Consider the following 24224-nt stretch of genomic DNA (forward strand, 5'->3'; position numbering starts at 1 on the left):
CAAGTTAAGACCGGGTATAAGCGAGACTTACTTTGAGATCGGATTCAATTAACAAGAGAGCGCCGCATTGCCAAGGAAGTGAGCCGATAATCATAAGGTCTTCATCAACTCCGGTAAAATGACGAGCAAGCATATAAGTTTATGTAGCGTTCCAGCAACCCATAAAGAAGGTGCGACGGCAGATTGCACGGCTCAGGGTTGTCGCCACATGATCCCATTTTTGTTTAATGTGCTCTGTACGGTTTACGCAGAAGTGCCAAGTAGATCATTTGGGACCTGTGTAAAAATAAGGAAAAATCACGCTCATTATTTTATTGAGCAACTGCCAGAGGCGTTAGTGCAGATAAAAATGTTCACCTTAACCTCACCTACACCAACCTCCATAAACAAATCAGATGCGGTGGTTGAAATGTAGTTTGGCACAAAACTAGCAAGACTTTGCCAGAGCGTTAAACTTATTTTATACTCACAGGTAAGAGTAATGCTGCGTACACGCCAAATTTTCGCTTAATTTGCTGGCGTTTCATGGAGGAGGTGTTCACAACGCGAGTCGGCGTCGATTTCGATGAACCCTGGAGGTGATCTTCTTGAACCTTCGGGAGCGTCAATATTCAGCAAACAAAAAGTTCCAGCGAGGAGGCCGACTCCACAGCCGAGTGTGGCCGCATTGGAACGCTCCATTGAGTGGCTGTTTCGTTCCAAAGAATAAAACGATGCGCTGTAGTCGCCTATAGTCAAAAAAAATCCTCATCCAAATAAATGTGCATGTCTACTCATTCCCACTTCAGTCTCTTTAAATACCTCGACCGTGATCAGCGTCCTAACAATATAATCGATGTACCTTTGCTCACTCCCACTGTTTCTCATGCTCATAAAAATCAGCCACACAGATGTTAATCCTTTTGATAAGTTGACGTAGGAATATCCACATGAATTTTGGTGCCAATTAATCACTGTTTTTGGATGTTATAAGCAATGAAAGTACAGTGATTTTCAATGGAGTGTTTGTAATCTGTCCCTTCAATGACTCCGACTGAAACATGGAGAAAGCCGAGGGGGGGCGTGGCCATATTCCTCATGTAAAAGTAGGCGTATTTCAAGTCGTCACTTATTTCCTGATTTCTCCAAAATGAATAAATGAAAAAAAGAAAATTCCTTGTCACGTGACTTGTGTCTTTCTTCCACAATGTAAAACTCCATACAGTTGGCTGACGTCTCAGTTTCCTGCTCATACCGTTATTGGGCGCTGTCAATTATTGCTGGCAGCACTACTGATTGGTAATTGACGTCAATTACAGGATCACTATTGATCCATTGCCAGTTTTTGATTTTCTTTCCAGTCAGACCCATTCGAATCATTTGTCGGGATATAGATGATGCTTTCTTGTTTTGAGGGTCAGATTTGCTTTAAATCATGTTGGAGTCCATTTTTTTTTTTTTATGCCGCACTTAATTTCCCATAACCCCTCTGCATTTTCACTCCTCCTCTTACATCATCCACCTGCCTCTCAGCAGAACAACTACTGTACTCCTCTATTTTTCTTTTTTTTTTTTTGCAGTTAGGCGCCAAAATAAAAATAAATAAATAAAAGAAGAAGAACAAGCTCATCACGGAGAAAGCTTTTGCAACATGGCAGCTGTCTTTCCTGATCGAGGCAGCCAAGTAGAAAGAAGTCTCAAAGGTGTGTGTGTGAAAGCCGCGCACGCATCGGCGCACACACTGAACGAACGGTTGTGTGCCTTTCGATGGCTTTAATTCAATCCATGTTATATGCACCTTTCAGGCGAGCAGTAGCTGCACTTGCAGCCGCCAAGAACTGAAGTGAAAGGAAGTTAAAAAAAAAAAAGAGGTGAATGATGGACTCCTCTCCCTCCCTAGGGGTCGATGACATCAATAAGAAGCTAATAATCCTGCCTGGAGCTACCTCACAAGAGCAATCCACTGCAGTCCAGCCCTCCTCCTCCATATACGTCTCACTGTGTACATCCCCGCAAGACCGTAGCTAAAGATTTGGGAGGGGTGGCGCGTTGGTAGGTTTGGAAATCGAGGGGGTGAAGACATTTTTGCCATCGATGAAGCCCGCGAGGGATTGTCTGCTATTGACAATTTTTTTTCTTTGGGGCTGCGGCGCTTGTTAAGGCAGGCACGCACTTTGCAGAGCTTTGTTTTTGTAGACGTAGACGGACGGAAGCCTTATTTTGTTTGTTAGGTGAGATGATTAGATGCCTGTTTAGGGAATGCATGAACTAGTTGTAAAGACACAGAAGACAGAGACAGGCATTGCGCGATAGCGGCACCGATGCAAAGATGAACGCAGCAAAAAAAAAAAAAAAAATGGGGTAAACTAATTTCAACATGACATCATACCATGCACTCCTTTCTACTTAATTGTCTGTAAAAGCAATCTCCTATGACTGACTTCCACGGTTCAAACATTTGGCCATTCTGCTGATACCCGATTACAAATGGCTGTCAAGGCTCGTTTCGACGTACACAAACGCACATATAGAGACTGTGACTTGTTCACAAAGAGAGAGAACCATGATGTCATCTTTTTTATGTCCTGGGCGCGTTGACTAAAGATTAACCATCCAATGCCCCCTAGAGGTGATGAGAGGCATTGTCAATGATGAACATAAAATACAAGGTCCATTCGACTCCTGAGCTCAACTTTACTTCGAGCGGCGTATTACAGTGAAACAGAAAAATGGCATGACCAAGATTTGCGTCAACCAAATTGTTCTTTCACAGGCCCAGCGTTGACAAAGATTAGCAGCATCCCCTGATCTAACGTCACTTGAATTCAACTTTGCGCCTGGAGGCTCAACTGGCCTGACCACAGTCACGCTGGCAGCTGCAAATTGCTTGGGACGCAAATGCCTACTGACGCAATCCAATCTGGAGCGCACATGAATATTTTCAGCGCACATGTGCACGAGTTGGCATGCAGATTAAAATTAAATTACAATAAATCAAAGAAATGAATTATTCAAAATATAAAATTTAATATTTTTTTTTTAAATAAAATGAAAAAATTAAATACAAAAATAATAATAAATACAATTAAATAAAAAAATGATAATAATAATAAATAAAATAAAAACTAGATTCCTTGGTATCTACTACAAGGGGTGTCAAAGCGCTCAGTTTAGGAGGAGTTGGCTTGGGAACAGTTTCAGGACTTTACTGTACATGTACCAAAATATGCAACTAATGTTAAGACAGAATAAGTTGTTGGTTTTGAGTATGATGCAATGCCATAATAATAACCATAATATGACATGTTATAAGAGTCTCACCTCTTTGGTGGTATTGTCTTGGATCAGGCTGTAGAGGGGCACCACACGGCTGACTTCCAACAGGACGGGGATGGGTGAAGGCGGTTCGCCGCCCCTGCCACGACCCCTCGCCACCAAGCCACCGACTGCCCCGGCCTGGTGGTGGCACAGGTGACAGCTGAGTGGGCAGCTGCCCTTCTCCTCACAACGGATATCCACACCATTGACCGTGTCGTCGGACAGCAGCTGGCTCTTCTGCAACGCAGCCAGGTAGCTAATAAAGGGCACCGATTTCAGCTCATGACGCCCGCCGCCGCCGCCGCCGCCACCAAGCCCTTGCTCTGTTGCCTCTGGAAGAGAAAAAAAAGAACAAGTACATCTGGATTGACTCTCTTGCTGAAAAACAACAACATCTAAATCCACCCGGTCGTCAGCTTTGTAAAGGCCGGATAGCAGGAAGAGGGGGTCCACTTCCCTTGTTTTCCTGCGTAATTCTACGAAACACTCACAGGTGGAAGCTTTCACTTCTTTCTGGTTTGTTTGTGCAAAGCCAAAAGGCCCCGAAAGAGGAGAATTACAACTAAACCCTCATGCATTTCGGGGAAGTGTCCGCAGTTATCGCCATCCTTATTCGCCTTCTGCCTTTTTCACACTTAACCTTTGTCACTCTTCTGCTTATGTGTGTTTGTCTTCTGCGACATTTGTCTGTCGCCGTGCAGGTAGACACACAGACACAGACAAGAAGAATGGTGCCAATTTCCCCAGCCATTGATCTCGCACCAGCTTGTGAATTAAAATGTCGTTGTTGGTTGCGGTATAATTACTCATCTGGGACACAACCCCAGTAGGTGGCTGGGGTTGCGTTGCCCGGGGCAACAACGGACGAGGTGACAAATAACTTCCATAGCAATGCAACACAGATGTTGGGAGATATGGATAATCATTTAAATGCTTGGCTGAGTTGAATATGCCACATATATATGTAAATCATTGCCGTTTCTTTATAATGAATACTAGGAATGACACAAAGTATTCATTTAATTGGTCGAACAAATATATAAATAGCACTATGTAATTAAATTGTAACGCATTTTCTCAGTACAATATACTTACGATTTTATTGTCTTTCAGTAGATCAATAAAATTATACGATTTAATGAAATAAAACAAGAAGCAAGAATAAATATTACCATTTCTTTTTTTTTTTTTTTGCGATTCCGTTACAGCGACACACAGTCCAGTAATATTACCGTACGAGCCAATTCGATTAGAAGACTATTTCTGACACCCAGTGGCTATTCTCTGCAATCACTATCCCGGGTCAAAAATGATGACGTCATTTCAGCGCTCGCTCTCTCAGGGGTCTCCTTTCTGTCCGTCTCACTCACTGACCACTGACACGATTTACTTCCCTACCTGCGAGCTATGTTTTATTAAAATCATTAGCATAATTAAAATTCTATAGAAATAAAGAGGCTACAGAAAAAAAATCTTATAATTCAGGAATATAACTCTTGAATAAAGACATTATCATTGTTTGATTGCATTTTAATTATATGTCATTTAATAATAGTATGAACATTATATATCCATCTATCAATCTACACCACTTAAACGCTACTCTATACACAAAAGCAGCTTTAGCATTGCAGGGTTAATTATGTATATATAAAAAATAAATATAACTTGCATTACACAAAATGTATGATAACAAAAAAGAGTAATAATAATAACTGGCTAATTTATTTAATATACCTAATTTTTAATAAAAAAATAAATTGCGGAAATGCTGTCTTATTTTTTATTATGACACGATGTAAGTTTTGTTTTTCTGTAAAAACTACATCAAATCCAACGGAAGACATCAGACTACAAAACCTGTGCATTTTCTTTTTTAATTTGACCTTTCGGTAACGTACCGCACGTTTGTCACTATAACAAGACTGCGGTGCGTGTTTTGATGGCGGCCATTGCGTTTCCGTGCCCGACAAAGCAGCAGCCAATCACGACAAACGCTTCCCTTCACGCACTCTACGTAAGCGCGTAACCTGGCGTGCATGACGTCACCGCCACTGCAGTCTCTCCAACCAGCCCAGTAGCAGAAACCGTCTCAGCACATCTTTACTCGCTATCAGCCAGCTCGCGAATAAAGGTAATTTATCCCCACAATACCCTGTTAGGAGGGCACATTTTAACAGCACAGTCGCAAAAAAAAAGAAGCCATTTTGTTAACGCAATTACAGTGTCGATTGTTCTCGAGGGAGACGTTTCGTTCGCGTGGCCTGTCTTGTTATTAGCCAAATATTGTGAAGGATGCTAAAAAATTAGCTTTGCTGTGTGTGCACAATGTTTACACGCTTTTTAGGCATGATTACGCCCTGAGATATGGGCTTGTTGACGGACACCTTCCACGTTTGCACACTCTTCACACATTTTATCCTGTTTTGTTTTGTGACTCATTGAACGCTGGCATCAACGGGATTTTCGTTCCAAATAATTGTCTTAATTGATTCTGTGTAGATGCACATTATTTTTTCTCACGGTTTTTGTGGTCCTCGCAAAGTGCAAAATCAGAAGTAACAGCATGCCAAAATAAATGCAATGATTTGCATTTTCTATTTGCTCATAGCTGAATATTCATGCCGATGATTCAGAGGACACAGTGCCTCTGAAATATTGTGTAGCAATAACACAAAAATGTTGCAATGATATCATGGCATTGGCAGAAGAACTGACGTAGTGGCACGCAATCAGAATGCAAACTACTCTTGGTAATTTATGGGGTTTTCCTTTTTTTTTCAGGCAAAAAGCTCTAATGGCAGCAGCATCTTACCCACTTGATCCAGATCTAATGAGGGAGGTCCTTGAATGCCCCATCTGCCTGGAGACCTTCAACGAGGACCAAATGAGACCCAAACTCCTCCAGTGCGGTCACACCGTGTGTCGCCATTGCTTGGAGAGGCTGTTGGCCAATACCATCAATGGCGTGCGCTGCCCCTTCTGCAGCAAGGTCTCGCGCATGAGCAACATCTCACAGCTGGCAGACAATCTCACAGTGCTCAAGATCCTCGACTGCGCCACGTCGTGCGGCGCGGCCGCCGCCGTTCTCATGTGCGGGTCGTGCTGCAGCCGCCTGCCGCGACAGTACTGCCACGACTGCGCCACCGCCCTTTGTGAGCTCTGTAAAGGCGAGGGCCACCTGCACCGCGGACATTCCGTTCAGCCCGTTCGGATGGCTGCCGGGCAACGTCGGAAAGAACTGGGCGGCAAACTGTCCACCCTGCGTGACATCATGGACCAAATCCAGAAGAAAAAGACGGCTATTGAAAACATTACCAAATCGTTACGGGCAAAGTACCGAGCGGTGCAGCAGGATTACACGGCGGCCGAGCTGCAGCGCCAAGAGGAACTGAGCCGCTCTCGGAGGACATTCACAGCGTCAATGGCAGAAGTACAAAAGCTTAATGGGCAGATCCTCGAAGAGCAGACGTACCTCCTTAACATGGCGGAGGTGAAGGTGGTCTCGTGCTGTGACTATTTGACAATGCGGGTGAGGCAGAGCGACATCAGCCTGCTCAGGGACGACGGAGGCGGGTGTGACGACGAGGAGCTCAGCCTCACGAGCGGCTTGCCCACCGTGTTTCAGTTACACGAGCCAGCGCTGATCCAAACGGAACACGCCGAACCGGCAGAAGTGGCGCAATTGACCACCAGCATGTACACGGTCAATACGGACAATTCGGAATGCGCTTTGGACATCACACTCAAGGGTGACGTTGACGGTCTGGATGGGGCTGTTGGCGGCGCAAAGGGGCCTTCGATGGATCTTTACCGGGATGTTGACATGGCCGCAGCGGTAGACGACACTTTAAGTAGCTCGCCTTGCACCTTTAAGTCCAAGTCAATGGATGCCGGCGGGGACTCACGGGGAGGCGCATGTGCAGGCCCCCCGGCGTGCCAGTTTGTGAAGAAGATGGGCTGCAAGGGAGCTCTTCCTGGTTCTTTCAATTTACCAGTTAGCATCTGCGTAACCCAGCAAGGCGAGGTCCTCGTGGCCGACCGCGGCAACTACCGAATCCAAATCTTCAACCGCAAAGGTTTCCAGCGGGAAATCCGCCGAAACGCCAGCAGCATTGACAACTTTGTCCTGAGCTTCCTTGGAGCTGACCTGCCAAACCTCATGCCCTTGTCCATTGCCGTCACACCTCAGGGCCTGATTGGCATCACCGACAACTACGACAACTCGGTCAAAGTGTACACCATGGATGGGCAGTGTGTGGCCTGCCACAAGAACCAGCTCATCAAGCCCTGGGGCATTACCGCGATGCCCTCGGGCCAGTTCGTGGTTTCGGATGTGGAGGGCGGCAAGCTGTGGTGCCTGGCTGTCGACCGCAACCTCGGCGTGGTCAGCTACAGACGATTGTGCTCGGCGGTGCGGCCCAAGTTCGTCACGTGCGATGACGCCGGAACCGTCTACTTCACCCAAGGCCTCGCGCTCAACTTTGAGAAACGCCACAACGAGCCCCACCTGGAGGGCGGCTTCTCAATTAGCTCGGTGGGCGCCGATGGCCAGCTCGGTAAGCAGCTCAGCCATTTCTTCTCCGAGTCGGAGGACTTTTGCTGCATCACCGGCATGTGCGTCGACGCCAACGGGGATCTGCTGGTGACGGACAGTGGCAGGAAGGAAATCTTGCAGTTTCCCAAAGAAGGCGGCTTTAAAATTCTCATCCAGGAGGGACTGAACTGCCCCGTGGGGGTGGCCACCACCCCCAAAGGGCAGCTTTTGGTGCTGGACTGTTGGGACCACTGCGTCAAAGTCTACACGTACATTCAAAGACGGCACTCATCCACCTCCTAGAGCTGCCAACGGCACAAAGCGCCAATTGAAGCGTCGGTACGGTTTGTTTGGTGTTTGCAAAAAGTGTACGCGGAAGAAATATTTTTATTTAGTTGCAACTTATCCTCGCAATAATTTGTTTTGGCTAACATAATTTAGGTTTGTCTCACTTCAAAGTAACACTACCGAGCCATTTTTACTATTACTTAATGATCTTGGAATATTTTATATTTAACTCATTCACTACCAGCCAAGTAAAAAAAAATGGATCATTGACGTATTTTGCCGTCAATGGCAGTAAATGAGTTAAGAAAACAGGCACAGGTTGTCTCATACAAATATGAGTCTCCCTCTCATTGGTTTTGATTTACAATACATGAACAGTGAAGAGAGATTTTGATTGAGCCTATGAAGCACTTTATTGTGGACTCATTGTTTTCATCGCATGTTGACAGCTTTAAAGTTGACCGTGCACTTGGCTTTTAAGTCAATGACTTTGGTTAACTGCACTCAGTCATTTTTCAGGGAGCATGCACATAGTATTCTATGTGGCTCGTTTGCTGTGGAGAAAAAAAAAAACTTGGACGTGGAATATTACACTAGTTTGTGTGGTTTTGTTTTTTTTGTTTTTTTTTTACAATGATACGCCTCCAAATATTCAGTTTTGTTTTTTTTTAAATAAATTTAACTTTGCTAAGGGATTATATTCATTTGTAAATTTATTTCATGACAGGCGTGTTTACATGCCATGATAAGAAGCCGAAAAGAATAATCTAATTCTTTCTGACTCGAAGCAAAAGCTACAGATAATATAAATATTCAGAAGCAAGGTGTCTGATAATTCTATTTTCTACAAAAAAAGTAAGTTCATTTAAGACCCGTACACACTTTTTTTTTTTTTCCAATACAAACGCATAATCTGCACGGAACGCACAAGAGAGCACAGTTGTCATTGCTTCATCTAAACTAAGGAATAGATTAAATTATTATTTAATTCATTATTAATCAACCATGTTTATTATTGTGGTTTTAATTCACAATCGTAGCATTTAATTATTCGAAAGGCCTTTCAAGTATGTCGTTTTCCACAATGGCAAATTTCAACCACAATAATGAACTTTTAAACACGGAGTACGATCATTGTCTTTCCAAAGGAATCTTTTTGTATCCCATAAAAAAAAAATAAAGGGTCAGATATATTTTGATTTTATTTTTTTGTGAGAAAAACGCCACACGTGCTATTCATTCCATCAAAGATGATGAGTCAAAGTAGTTTTCTTTTTTTTTTTTTTTTTTAAATCCCCAAAACCTTAAAACATGCTAGCGAATATGGCACAAACAGTAGCTATAAATATATGAAATATTTTCATTTTTGTTTTTATTTATTTTCAATTTTGGGACCCACAAGCCTGTCCTAAGCACCTTCCAGCCCAGGTTGTGTTCTGAAGAGCCTTAAAGACGACTGCACTTAAATTGCGACAAACACATTTTGACGGTGAAGAAGAGATGAGAATCACTACATCTACGCCGTTGTGTTCTGCATTAATCATAACTTCATTCAGGTGATCACTAGTTGTAGTCAGGAATAAGTTATATAAACATACACAAAAAAATACATTAATGTGCGTCACGTTTTTAAAATCGATATTAAGCAACATTTCATCCTGCTGCTGCTGTTGTTGGACATTTGCATTCGGTCCTTGGACTGAACTCTTCCCATGTCTCTCAGGTGCTCTGGAGCATGTCAATTTTACAATGTGTTGAACACATGGACAAAAAAGAAATTGTGTTATGGTCCAATCTGTGTTTGTATTGTGTATTCCCGAGTGCAATAAAAGTTTATGAATCAAATACACTTTAAACATTGTCGAAACATTATTTTTGTGTTCTTATGAAACAAATGTTTTTTTTTCCCCATAATTGCAAGCATATTTTTGTTCAAATTAAGGAATCAGGCAATTTAACAATGACTTCAAAGTAACCCATCGAGAAGAAATAACTACCGGACGATATATATATATATATATAGAAAAGGTTTGAATCTGATCATGCTTGGATGTGTTAAAACCGGCTGAAAGTTTTCATTTGCCACAGTAAATACCACTGGAGCAACTTTTTTTTTTTTTTTTTTTACACAGGGCCAGGTAGCTTCGATACATGTTTTTTTTTTGTTTTTGTTTTTAATAAATTAAAACGCTGTTTAAAAAATTCTTTTTAGACATAAAAAGCATTTGGGTTCGTTTTGTCTGATATTTCCATTTGTTTAATGATCGTCGTCATTAAAATCGGTTAATTAGGCAAACAGAATATACCATGGGAAGACAGCAAATATTTTTCACGGCACTCGTATAACATCAATAATTGTCTATAAATCACAAAAATAAGTAAGAGCCGAAAAAGAAAAAAACAACACCACACATTACAAATGCTTTGCCTCGTCAATTCGTCCTCCACTTTTGAGTGCTTTGCGTTTCTTTCACCTCACCTTTCTGGTACTGGAGCCAGAGCTGCTGCTGGGCCTTCTTGCTGGGGAAGTTGATGCTGCAGCTAAGCTCGGAGCCGTACAGCGCCTCTGACACGTAGTGGCTGCCATATTGCCTGAGGAACGCCAGCAGCTCCTCACGCGTGCTCTCGCCTGACAGCGTCTTGAGAACCTTGGCGAAACCTAACGGGTCGAAAGTGGAAGAAATGAAAACAACTATTTAACCACTCTTCTGCTGCAAATAATTTCTCGGGAGGGGGGGGGGGGGGTTCATTTAAGCCACTGCAGGAAGGGCTTCACTTCCTCAGTCTCCTTTTTTTTTCTCCGTAAAAACGAGTTGGTTCTCCCAAGTTAAAGAGTGACTGATAATAACGACAACAGATGAAAAGAGGGTTCAATTGGATGCTCTTTGGCAGGCTGACCTGAAGCCAAAGTGATGGAACTGAGCTTGACTTTGTACAGATTGCTGCGCACTCGCCACTGTTGAACCATGGGGTAGCCGGCGGCCTCGTTGAAATTGGCATCGCCTGAAAAATTTGCAAAATATAGGACATCCACATTTTTCAGGTAGCTTGTGCTTACAGTACATGGACAGAAAATAATTAATACAAATATAGAATATATATATAATATGTAATATATTATATATAAATATATATATATAGTTTTTTAATATATACATATAAATATTTTAATATACATATAAATATTTTAATATTATATATATATATATATATATATATAATTTTATTTTGTATTTTTTTATATTTTTGTTTGCCAATGAACACACTCACCTGTGAGGAGATCCAGGTTTGGCAGTGGTTCCGACAACACGCCTCTGCATTGCTCCTCAACTGGCAGAGGAAGAACCATGAGGCCATCGGCTAGCTGGGGGAAGTCCTTGACGAAGTTGTTATCTCTGAAGAAGGAAGATTAACCCACATCAACTTGTGGTGCATAGACATTTACTGAAAAGTGGAGCTTTGGCGAAGTCAAGGGGCTGACAAAACAAATAAATGAAAAAAAAAAAACTCCCCCTAAGGAAGAATCCTTGAACAGACATCTACTTCTAAATTTAAGTAAAAGAATTAACCATGCTGAACAACAAAAAGGGGGAAACAAAATGCAAAAGTGTGTCGGTCAATGTTAGCTTCATGAATGTATAAGAAGCTATTCCAGAAAATAAACAGCCAGACGGGACAGTGCAAGTCTGTATTTGTGTTATACGCTTCACTTTTGTCCAGCGCACAAACTGTTTTGGGCTTTTAATGGCCTAATGAAGCCAGCTCGCTTCCACTTCCTCAACAAAAAGACGAGTTGTCCCGCTGCATCGTGCGAGCGGCAGCAAACTAATAATCCATTTTTATAGAAGTGAGTGCGGGAGCTCAGAACGTGTCCTGTGGCGACTCGGGGGATTGTGCTTCACTCTTCATAGTATCAATTTTTCATCCTCTCTCATTGCCTTTTCCAAACACCAAGCTCTGCAAATCTCACAACCAAGTCATGATTGACTCAAAGGCGAACTCAGCGAGGAGCAAGAAGTGCTTGCAACAGATTACAGTGGCTTAACGCTTACATTTAAAACACTCATTGTAGAAAACGTGGATCATACTGTTGACGGACATGTTTGACAAAAGGTACCGTCGGCAAGTTCACCCCGAAAATTGTTTGGATAGATGTTTTCAACCTTGTATAACCTTCTGTTTAGAAGTGAGCAAACACAGAAATATCCAGCCAGAGTCGGTACACCAGTGGTGGACGGTCAAGGCCTTCTCTGATGGCCAAACATAATCAAGAAAAAAAATGATCATATACTTCACAGTGACTTCATATTATATCCTAGTGTTGAATTTATCTATCTAGGTGGCGAAAAAAAAAATAAAATCTAACGGGCGTCTATTCTGTGTCTCAAGGAGGATTTTTCAGTTGATAGACAGACGCGATAGCCAATCAGATCACGAGTTGATGACAGTACGCTGGCCTGACGTTTGGGGGCAGCGCTAGGCGGAATCAACACACCCGGAAGTCGTAGCTGGTGACCGTTTGAAAATCTAAAATATATTCTTGCTTTTTTTAAACCATAATGGCCGAATGAGGGGAAACGTGTGGATTTAATTCACCAAAAAGTGTCTAGTTCTCATTAAAGCTAACCAGAAAAATGACAATTACAGAATTTATACCTTCATGCCCGATGATAATTAGCAAACGTGATCAACGTTTACACATGCAGGCCGGCTAACATCGGTGTCACATTTCTTCCCTTGACGCAATCTAACAATAGTTTGCTCCACGTTGTCCCCAGCCGCATCACGTTGCTGTCTACACGCTTTATTTAATAATGTCCGCCATCAACAGGTCCGCATGCCTCACGGCATTTCTGTGACAGCTGCATCTCCAGGCAATGAATGGGTCCGCTCAACAATGCCAACACTGAAAGCCATCCAGCATCCACGCGTGGCGAGCACTTTCTCAGACTCGCTAATCCGTCCCACAGTAGCCGAGTACTGAATACAAATCATTAGCGCGGGACACCACAAACAACTCATTGTCAAGTGTCTCGTCTGCTAATTAAGCAGCAATAATTTAATTTGACTGAATGGCATTAACACACGTTCGTGTAGGATGACAAAAATAATACACAACCGTCCATATTTGTTAAAAATGGACATAATGTAAAGAAGAATGACAAAAAAAAATGTATTCCTATGATAATAACAATAATATAAATCAGATATTTATTTAGGTATTTACCAAATATAATTGTAATTTATGTTATTAATTTGCTTTTCAAATGGGAAATACAAATTAAAATTGTTTGCAGCGACAAAAGTGGTACATTTTGTCAAGCATTTACAGTGTAGTAATCATTAAATGCCAACCAAGGAGATGAGGCAATAACACAAATGTCCACTAGAGGTCACTCTTTCTCTGCATCTAAAATAAAGACGCCTGCGTTCAGGAAGTGTATCAGCTTCCAATTTTCTGTGCTTTATAAAAGACTGCAGCACGATCTTGCTTTTTGATGAGAAAGAACCGTTATACGTCAAATTCTAATGTGTTCAGGGAACACAAACACCATCACGTGGTTTGTGGAAATGAAACAGACGCACAAGAATCAGTAAAGCCATTCGTGGAACAGAGCGGGAGTGCAGGAGGTGGAGAGGAAGGTGACGTCACGTGACTCCCAGCCAAGAAGGGAAGAAACAGTCCTGCAAGAAATTGCCACCAAGAGTGAGGAACCACTGTGTTTCCACATTGACAAAACAATGGCAGTATTTTCTAAGTGTGCTGCAGCCGCCACTGAGTGCCAATGCAGTGCAGGTCAGAGGGCGGCTGTGAATAGTGGCGGAAGGAGAGCAAGGGCTGCGGACTCACTGATAAGCTGTATGGATGTTTGACAGAGGAGTGTCTTTGCTCTGGGACTAAACAAACATGCCTCACCATCAAGTCAGCAGTTCTACAAGATGCTGCCAAGCCACTGCTATGCAAGCTCGGACTCTAAATGGAACTACTGCATGCTCAAATAGCGACTGTTATTTTACAGCAAACCCGTGAGCTTAATTGGTCAAAAATAAAAAATTATATATATATATATATATATATATATATATATATACGATATATGTGATTGTACATGTTTTCTCTGATTTTCCTCCCACATTTAAAAAAACAAAAAAAAATGATAAAGTCCCGAATTCGTAAGTGGGTATAAAAACCAGCAGTGTCAACGCAGCCTAAAGCAAACAGTGTCTCCAGATGCTCCATATCTTGCTCCATCTTCTCCGCGCCGTGAAAACAATCCCCGTTCTTCTAAGGATTTGATCGTTTTTAAAAGATAAGCGGTAGACGCGGAAGCTGCGAGCAGATTATCATAATTGTGCTTGTGCATGTCTTGGCGTAAAGAAGTCATCAGCCATCTCGCAATCTTCTCCCCCCCCACACACACACATCCAGTGGCATCGAAAAATAAAATAAAATGAACCACAAAACAGCCACGGCACAGCATGCCGGCAATTTCTGCGGCTGCCTCGCTGTTTGGATTCAACAATGAATGGCATAATTAGCTGGTGTGTCAAAGAAAAGCACACAACAAAATAGAAAGTGATGAAATACACAAAAACGGCAGGCGAAGGGTTCATCGGTTCATGTTGGCGATCACAGAACTTTGCTCATTTGTAAATGTGGATATATTTGTCATGACTAAACTACCTCCCTGCATCCCGCTCTGCCCCTTTGTCGTATGGTGTTCCAAAAGGTTCTGTTTTGGGGCCCTTGCTGTTTTCATGATACTTGCTGCATCTTGCGAAAACTTGAAATTTCCTTCCATTGCTTTGCAGATGACAATCAGCAAAAAAGACGCTTTCTCCTTGAGCCCATTTTTGTCCCGCCAAGAGGAAAATCAAAATCTGGGGATCGTGCCTTTTCTGTTGCCGGTCCTACCCATTGGAATGAGCTTCCATTAACTCATTTAATTCCAGCCATTTTCACTTGAGGAAACCCCTCAATCCCAGCATTTTCCTGGATTTGGACTGATTTTGCGAGGCCAACAGAATATTCTGTTCTAATGCTATACAAACAAAGAGGTATGACACAAAAAAGAAAAAAAAAGACGTATAAATACGTCTTTGGTAGGCGGGGACTACATTTTTGAAATGGTATTGAATGAGTTAAATGTGAGGCAAGCCCCGCCCCCTCTCTGTCTACTTTTGAAGCCCAGTCTACAATTACATTAATTTGACCTGGGTTGGCAGTGAATGAGTTAAGTGAACCGAATAGTTTTGTGCTTTGGAGCCAATGTGTGGCATCTTTTGGAAATCACAAAGCTTCTTAAGAGAGACGTCACTCACTTGGTGTTTTTGATGCGCACATGCAAATGACTGTTTTTTTTTTTGTGGGGACATCATGACACTACAACACAAACAAATCACACCCCCCCCCCCCGAGTTGTGCATACGAATGAAACGCAATGTAAATATGTATTCTTTACACCTCCACATTGGCATCTGCCAGGTTTTTTTTTTTGCACACTGTGGAAATGAACTCCAGTGGCCAGAAGCATCACCATAGAGATTGCGCTTCCTAATGCTGAGTGAGGGAAGGAGGGGAGACGACGAGGATACGAGACAGCTAGCTGTGCAGCTAATTGGGAGATTTTTTTTTTTTTTTTTTTTTTCAGAAATGTTGATGCTTTTTCATGTTGATATTACAAAGAACGCCACGTAAAGTTGAAATCGATCAATCGCCTGGACAGCAAGAATATCAAAACTGCTTCCCCTGAGGGGACAGATGAAGCAGACGTGGTTTGGTTTCTGTTGAAATGGGCCAAAAGTAAGGCGTGACTGCATGGAACCGGGAGATTGGCATGCACACTGCTGAAGCAGCAGTTGGGAATTTAATGCAATGTGTCGATGGACTTTTAAGGACATTCTCAATCTTGATTCCATTCGCGATATAGTGTATTGTCAATATTCCAATATTTTGTTGCTTCTTCATTGCCATAGAGGTGACATTGCACGTCCCTAAAAAGCAGCTTCTCGGACCGCCAAGGTCCTCAGCTTTGGTTGCCGCTTTTCCCCCGACCGCTTTGTAGGCAAAATAAATCAATATGTTAGCATCAATAAAATAAAATAAAAAAAAATCACATAATTAATGTGCAAATATTCTAAAAAAAATGTTTAATATCAAGAAATCATTGTGAAATATTTTGCACAGTTTGTACAAAATGGTTCAACCACAATAGTTGTTTTCCTGTTCAATTTCATGCACGTGTCCTTGAGGCTTTCTGTCAATCTGGTGCTGAAGGCAAATTTATTTGAACTCACCAATGGATGCCTCAGAGTGACTTTGTTGGCCGCCAAAAGGCAATTCATTTTTCGGGAAAATACAAAAGATTCCAATTTGAAAGGCAGGTGTACTACCTGGTGCTTGGGCCCTGACAATAACGATAAAAAAAAAAGAAAATAAATAATAAATTAAAAATAATAATAAAAAATCTATTACTAATACTAACAATTCAAATTTGTCCTAAAAAAATACAGCTAACTAAAATTACTTCTTTAGCTTGTTAAAAAAAAAAATAAATATATATATATATATATAATATAATTTATTTATTTATTTTAATTAGTGAAACCAATATCCCATTCCTCATTTACAACTTTATCGGCATTAAAAAGCCTTCTGGAAGCTTGTTCCCCCCCCCCCCCCCCCCCAGAATCATCAACGAAACATTGTTGTTTGGCCAATCTGTCCCATCAATGAGTAATTAGGAATAGACACGAGGGACATTAAGGTACAATTAGCCGTCATTATGTTATCTGTCAACCTGCCAGTCAATGTCAAACGACTAACCGCGATCATATCGCCAAAAAAGTCATTTGCCATTTCAGCCCCTGCGAAGGTGGATGAATACTAAATGCCGCCAACTTCATATAGTTGGGTGAAAAAGAGAAAAAAACATTATGAATAATGTATGAAAGGTAAATGTTGGAAAAGTAGGATGAAAGGACAGAGATAGATAGCAGACCGGAGGGGGAAGTGAAATTGCAAACACCGCCACTTCGAAGTTCACTGCCTCGCCAGGAGTTCATTAATCAATACTAAAACCATCTCGCTTCTAATTCCCACTTTTTAGCCCAAGTCCAAAAACGGCTCCTCACAGGGCTTTTTTTTCTTCATTAAAAGCTCGCAGGCAGCTGAAGGCATCTATCAATGCCAAGCATTGTTAGCTACCTCCTGTGAGGCAACTCCATCAAACGTTGACGCTTTGATGCCTTATGCTGAATATTCTCATTTGTCAACCCGCGGTCCGTCGCTGGTTCCACTGACAGCTCCGCAAGGTGATTTTAGCTGTGCACACGTCTAGAACGGGCCCAGTTGCAGCTTTTTTCCCCCCGATTGTGTTATTTACAGCCGAAGAATGTTCGGTGAGACGGTAAAAGTGCCAAAAAAAAAGGACTGGAACTTTGCATTCTCACACATTCTTAATTTTATCTCCCGCATAGAAAGACATTTGGCCTGGCGCTTCATACTGTTAGATCGTAACGTTCTGTATTCATTCGGAATCGTCAACAGAGGAGGGCCAAGTAGGTGAAGACAAATACTGTCGCGCAAGGGAGGTCAAATTCATTGTAGCTCAGGGGCCACATGGAGGAAAATATATTCGCAAGTGGACCGGACCGGTAAAAGTATGGCATATAATAAAAAAATTGGCGTCAATAATACACTGATTTATTGCGAATCGTGGGGGGTGAACCGGAAATATATTGTTAAAAAAAATAATAAATCCTCTTTGATCCCCCGCATTTTTCCTTCAATAGCAAGAAATTAATGTCAATTTGATTTTTTTCCCCCATTTATTAAAACACTCAATAGACTTAATTGTAAATAAAGAAATAAATACAATGAAACACTAAAATCCAACAGCAGGAAAAAAGTCCCAATTACAGTATGTGTTTTTCAAGGAATAGATGCAAAGAATTAAATTGAAAACAGTCAAGGGGGTGGCCATCAGGAATTTCGGGAAAATATGTGAATTGTCCCGAACGGCCGTTATATAGATAGATTATGTTTGAGCGCGTGATGGTGCCCAACAAAAGTTTTCAGCGCAAATCCATCCCCGGCGCTAGGACAACATTTTCCACACTAGAACTACTAAAGCAGTCATTTTGACTGTTTTCAAACTTGCAGGTGTTTTCTCTTGGCCTCTTGACTTTTTCTAATTCTTTAAATATTTCATTCCAATTGTGCAACTTTATGATATTAAAAATTAATCCAATTATATAATATAATATAATAATATGAATATTAAAACTAGTTACGAGTCATTATTACTTCAACTACGTCAAGCCTGTCCATTTGACAACTGTGCTTAAATTTCCGCATGTTTCGCTGCCGCCGGGTTTCCATAGCAACCGGCAGCATTGAGATGCGCTGCTGGTCATCATGATCTATAAAATAATGAATAAATAAAAATCTTATGGAGTCGGCCGTACATCAGCTTGAAAATATTGACAAGTCTGACGATGAATTGCTCGGCACACAGCGGGTCTGAGAATCAAAGTTCCGAGCTTGTTGCATGTGTGGTTAGATGAGCTCGTCATGACATCGTGGACATAATTCTCCTCCCCCCATGGAGAGAGAAAAAAAAATAAAAAATGATTCCCAGGGTGCGCGCGAGTTGATTTGTGTTTCCAAAGTCAAGTGCAGCAAAGTCGTTTGCGTCTCCTTTCTTTCAACTTTTCAACTCAACATAAAGACGAGTCACTGCGAATAAAAGTTTGGACCAAAGTGCTTGAGCTTTCAATTCAAGGTCACCAGCATGTCATGTCTGAAAACTTTCTCTGGTACGAGAGTTGCTTTCTTTCAATTCAGGGCAACACCCCCGCAAACATTTTCTGCGCATTCGCAAATAGTTTCTTCTCAAACTTTCCCACTCGTGATCAGGTGTTTTCTTTTTTTTTTTTTTTTTTTTTTAATTCCTGTTTCATTTTCTACAACAGTCTTATCACGGCCTTCTTTTTTTCCCTGCCGGTGAGTTTTCCGTAAGCCTCTTTTGGCAACAGCTGTTATTAAGCCAGGTTTGCTTTCGGCGCCGCCTCGCTTCATACGAGCTGTTGACCGGAGGAAGAACGCCTCGGGAGCAAACACGAGCTCGCGCAAGGACAAACAATCCTGCAAGCATCCTTCACCACCTCCAAATTATCGTCATCCATTAAGGGGCGCTCTCATGAAGACAAACCATCGTGGTTTTCGGATAAATATTTTGATCGATCGACACTTGACTCGAAATGGAGTCGTAAAAATAAAGTCGACTAGTCGACTAGTATGTTCAAGTCCTACTTTCCAAGTTGCAAACTGGACTCGGGCCCACGATTCCTTCCACGTTCTAAAAACATACTAGCTAGCACATTAATTTGTCTATACCGTTTTTAGGAAAACTATCTTTCTGGAGTGTAGACTTTATCCACATTTAATTAACACTTGAGAAGAAGAGAACAAAACGAGAGGGAATGATTTGTTCCGCCGACCTGGGGAAATACAATTTTTTTGGCGTTCATTTAAAAACATTTCCAGATCAAGAAATCTCAAAATTTGAAGGTAAGGTAAAAAAACATTTTTTTTTAAATTACTTTTTACAGCCACACTATTTTTTTTTTAATTAATTTTTTTTTTTTTACCATCACAAATTTCATCCTGAATTTGTATATTTGAGCAAGAATACCATCATGGCAGAAGAAAAGATCTCTCTTGGCGAAGTCCCCGGTCGGCTCTGTGACTTGAACGCCTTGTCATGTGTGACATATTGACAAAATGATTACGGCTCTGGAAAGCGCTTGACGCGAGCTTTAAGATGATGTATGACTTGCCGCGTTTGTTGCACATTGATTTTCAGACGACAAATTTTTAACCTTGGATGCTTCCACTGAAGGCTTTGAGGTGCTTTGGTGCACTACAAATGCACAACATCACATCTCTGTGTCACACCCCAAAAATAGGCGTCCGGCCGGGCTGGAGGGCTGAACCGTTCCGACCCCGGGTCAGACTGCCCAGCTCTGACGATTTGGCTTTATATTCAACTTTAATTGAATTCCACTTTAAACAAAAAGTGGAGATTTATGGTGATCGTTAGCGCGACAACATCCAAACACGGTGTTTTTATTACCTGAAAATGTGTTTGAAAATGGCAACGACAGACACCGCCGGTGTTCGGTCAGCATATTGTCGCATTCCAAGTCTTACTGCCTTCAAGGTGTAATGGAATCGCTCTCAACCAAAACATTTACATTAAACACGTGCGACTTTATCACACCCCCGCGAGAAATGGTAATGTTCTGTAATACCACCACTGCAAAAATTCATTCTCTGCTCGCGCAAAACACCGAAAGAGATCAATTTGAGACAAAATGTATGCAATGGAGTTATAAATCACAGCATTTTTTTTTTTATTACAGTGCACTACCGTATAAGTCATGGGATTCATCTCCGTCATCTAATATTTCACTTTGCATTGCCAAAGGTCTCTCTGCTGATGTGGGGGACGGCAAAAAATTGCAAGTTGAAGTCTGTGGGATATGATGTGCATCTGCATATCAAAGAGGAACAGAAACTCAGGTAGGGGGGGGGAGGGGGAATTAGCTGAATAATTAGCTGCATTTACATATCGCTATAAAAATATATTTGAAAAAAAAAAAAAATGACACCGTGTGCACAGGGAGCAAGTCAGTCATAAGACAAAGCTTTTGTTCCTTGAACAAAAAAGTCGCAGCGGATTTGCTAAACGGCGTAAGTGATTTGGTGAGCTGACACACGGTAATACACATGTTTAATTAGCGGGAAGTGGGTGGTGAGATGATACGTGTGTGCTGCGCTTGTCTGGTGAGACTGGCAGAGCTGGAAAAGACAAAAAAAAAAAACTGTTTCGTACATTTGATGGCCACATCATAAAGAGGTGGACACTCAATGGGATCTCTCTCTCTCTCTCTCACTCTCTCTCTGGCTCACTCTCTCTCTCTATCTCTCTCTCGCAGTCTCTCTCTCTCTCGCTCTCTTTCTATCTCTCTCTCGCCCTCGCGCTCTCTCTCTATCTCTCTCTCGCAATCGCGCTCTCTCACGCTCGCTCTCGCGCTCTCTCTCACACTCGCTCGCTCTCTCTTTCTCTCTCTCTCGCTCTCTTTCTATCTCTCTCTCTCGCCCTCGCGCTCTCTTTCTATCTCTCTCTCGCAATCGCGCTCTCTCACGCTCGCTCTCGCGCTCTCTCTCACACTCGCTCGCTCTCTCTTTCTCTCTCTCTCGCTCTCTTTCTATCTCTCTCTCTCACCCTCGCGCTCTCTCTCTATCTCTCTCTCGCAATCGCGCTCTCTCTCACACTCGCGCTCTCTCTCACACTCGCTCGCTCTCTTGCACTCTCTCTCTTTCTCTCTCTCTCTCGAAGCTGATCCATGCACGTGGCGCATACAGTTGCAATAGGGGACCTTACACATTAAAAAAATAAATTAATTAATTAAAAAAAAAAATGCCCTCCATCTTCCCTTTTACAGGATATTTTTGTTTCGCGTCTCTCCTTGCCAGGACAAGCAGTCTTTAAGATTTAAAGTGAACTCGATATAGATGGCGGAGGCGGCAATCAGAGGCTTCCCTAATTGGCTGCTTAAGAGCGCCGTCGCCCCAGAGGTATCTTGAAGGGTGAGATGCCGACACAATTATGTACCCTTGGCAAGTAAAACTACAGTCTGAATCCAAATGTATTGTTCATATTAAGCGAATAACAATGAAAAAAGTTCAGAGGATCATTGACTGCTTGGATTTGCTCTTCAAATTAGTACAAACTTAAAAAAAAAAAAAAAAAAGGACTTTTACAGCATTGCCAGAGCAAAGGACACTAACATCCAAAAAGGATGGATGTCTTTTTGAACATGTATCCTCACATGTAGTGTGCCGGCTTCTCAGAAAGCTAGTGTGACATGAGAGCCCAAAAATGAATTGAAACAAAACAAGTCAAAACGATTTATGCTTTAAATCAAACCTTCCTGCAGTGTGCTATGAATAATTAAAGAGAGTTCACTCAGGACTTGTTGGAGCACTTGGTACTCGAACACTAAGTACTTGGACACTCAAGTAGGATTTTTTTTTTTTTTTGTTGAATTTATTATCTTTGTACTTGAACAGCTTCACGACATTCATAGAAAAATATTCAGTTGGAAAACCGGTACAAGTTTCCAATCATGCGTAAAAAATTACCGCTGAAGGGTGAACAACGGCCGTCACGTTACATTTGAGGACGACGGGGACCACCACAACCTATCGGCAGTTCGCTTCGCAAAATGAAAATGTATTTATTTATTAAATAAAAGGTTAACATTGAAATTTGACAGCGAATCCAATGATATGCCGGTTGCTGTATTTGCGCCTCGCTAAAATCATGACATTGTCTTAAAAAAAAAATGCTAACACTTCAAAGTGTACATTATTAAAATATTCTCGCACATGTGCAAACATGCACATCTTTTAAAATTTTTTTAATTTATTTATTTATTTTTGATGTAAAAGCATTTCCATGTGAAGACATACCAAAATAAAAATCACTCACCGTCGTGAGCCGTTAGCTTTCAGCTAACTTATTTGGACTCGTCTGCTATTTTATACGGGACGCATTACACCACCAGAGTGACATTTCGACAACGGCAATTATCTCCGTATTTTTGCTCGGTTTCAACTTTGTGGTGTAATGTGAACCATTATTTTTGCATAATCTCTTTTTTTAATTTTTTTTATTAAATATCCGGAACGCCGCATGTTCTGACTGACATTGAGAGATTTGAGTAACAAATTCCAAAAAATAAAAATAAAATAAAAAAAATAGGTTATGTTTTAATCCGTATGAATTATTTTTCATTCATACTGGATTATTTTTCACACAGCAATTTTACGGGTACACGCATAGTTACGAGGTCCAGTAACAAGCGGTCAACATCTGGCAAATCTTCACCAACGGCCCAAATAACGACACCAGAGGACACGGAAACAGCAGAAAACAGAAAAGATGATAATCTGTGATCAAAGCAATTCCACTCAGGTGCTCTCGGTGGCGTTATTGCACATTACAAAGTGGCATCTTAAAGGGGGCAGACTTTGAGAAAATGACTTTTTAATTGATTGGATACAAATGGGTCCATGAAGTTCTCGGCCACCGATTAAGTGTGAAATTACGCAGGCAAGTCAATCAATTGCACTGGAAGCGTCTATGTTCATGAACACGCGGCAAAGACGCACGGCCTTGGACGAATATTGCGCGCTACGTGTATCATGAAATCTGCCTAGCAACACGAGCGGGCTGAATTCTGATTGGATAAAAACTCACCTAAAAATTATAACACTGGGATATAATATGACATCAATGTGAGGAATATGATCATGATTTTTTTGATTATGTTAGGCCAGGGGAGAACGCCTTGAAGGTCTTGACCGCCCACCACGGGTTTGTTCCTTTCTACCAATGTATGACTTTCCTACTAGAAAAAGCTTTGATGCCCTTGTGCTCATTGTGGCGTGTTAAGGAATTTCAGAAAAAGCACCCAAAAAATAAATAAATAAAATAAAATTTAAAATAAAATTAAAAAAAAAACAAAACAGGTGAGGTTTTCATTGAAGAATTGTGAATAAAGTTCCAGAGGAAAATGTCGAAATGAATTTTAGAAAAGTGAACCACAGATACAGAAAAAGTGTGTGTGTGTGTGTGTGCATAAATGTCTCCTTCAGGCCGCTTTATGCATTTGTTAAGACCGTGAACATTTTCGAACACTCCTGAATCATATTGTTACATAATGCACTGACCGGTAAGCTTGAGGGTGTGTTTAGTCGAGCACAACTGTCATGAAGTGGGTGGGTGGGGAGGGGGTTGGCAACCCACTGGTGCTGTGTCCTTGAACAGCATCAGCTAGCATGCATGCAAATGAGTAAATAGAAAGCAGCCAGAGAGAAAGTGCGACACAGGCCGGGCTTACTCCTGCATAGATACGCTTATCACCATCTCGGGCGCGTGCGTGTAAAAGCGTTTCCACCACATGGGACTTATCCGACGGACCGCACCTTGAATGACCAGTTTTACTGGGCGGGGGGAACCGCCAA

At 41.7% G+C, this 24224-nt stretch overlaps 2 protein-coding genes across 6 annotated transcripts in view; one reads left to right on the forward strand and one right to left on the reverse strand.

Moving 5' to 3' along the window:
• The window catches only part of astn2 (astrotactin 2), a 228018-nt gene that overhangs the window by 31142 nt on the left and 172652 nt on the right, over positions 1–24224 (reverse strand). For all 5 annotated transcript variants that reach the window (XM_088280727.1, XM_088280726.1, XM_088280725.1 and 2 more), the window contains 4 exons: positions 11393–11517; positions 11021–11125; positions 10602–10781; positions 3301–3629 (listed from right to left, as the gene is read on the reverse strand). In XM_088280727.1, coding sequence (XP_088136853.1) covers positions 3301–3629; positions 10602–10781; positions 11021–11125; positions 11393–11517 — 739 coding nt within the window. The remainder of the gene's footprint in view (positions 1–3300; positions 3630–10601; positions 10782–11020; positions 11126–11392; positions 11518–24224) is intronic.
• On the forward strand, positions 5328–9122 carry trim32 (tripartite motif containing 32). The gene is made up of 2 exons (XM_088280729.1): positions 5328–5431; positions 6082–9122. Exon 2 carries the CDS (start codon positions 6095–6097, stop codon positions 8135–8137), a length of 2043 nt encoding a protein of 680 aa, XP_088136855.1. The 5' UTR covers positions 5328–5431; positions 6082–6094; the 3' UTR covers positions 8138–9122.

The sequence above is a fragment of the Idiotropiscis lumnitzeri genome, chromosome 18, assembly GCF_059441095.1.
Source record: "Idiotropiscis lumnitzeri isolate Australia: NSW breed Sydney's pygmy pipehorse chromosome 18, RoL_Ilum_1.0, whole genome shotgun sequence".
In the NCBI taxonomy this organism is placed as follows: Eukaryota; Metazoa; Chordata; class Actinopteri; order Syngnathiformes; family Syngnathidae; genus Idiotropiscis; species Idiotropiscis lumnitzeri.

Coding starts and splice junctions, on each gene's coding strand:
- trim32 (XM_088280729.1), top strand. CDS start 6,095: ATGGCAGCAGCATCTTACCCACTTGATCCAGATCTAATGAGGGAGGTC.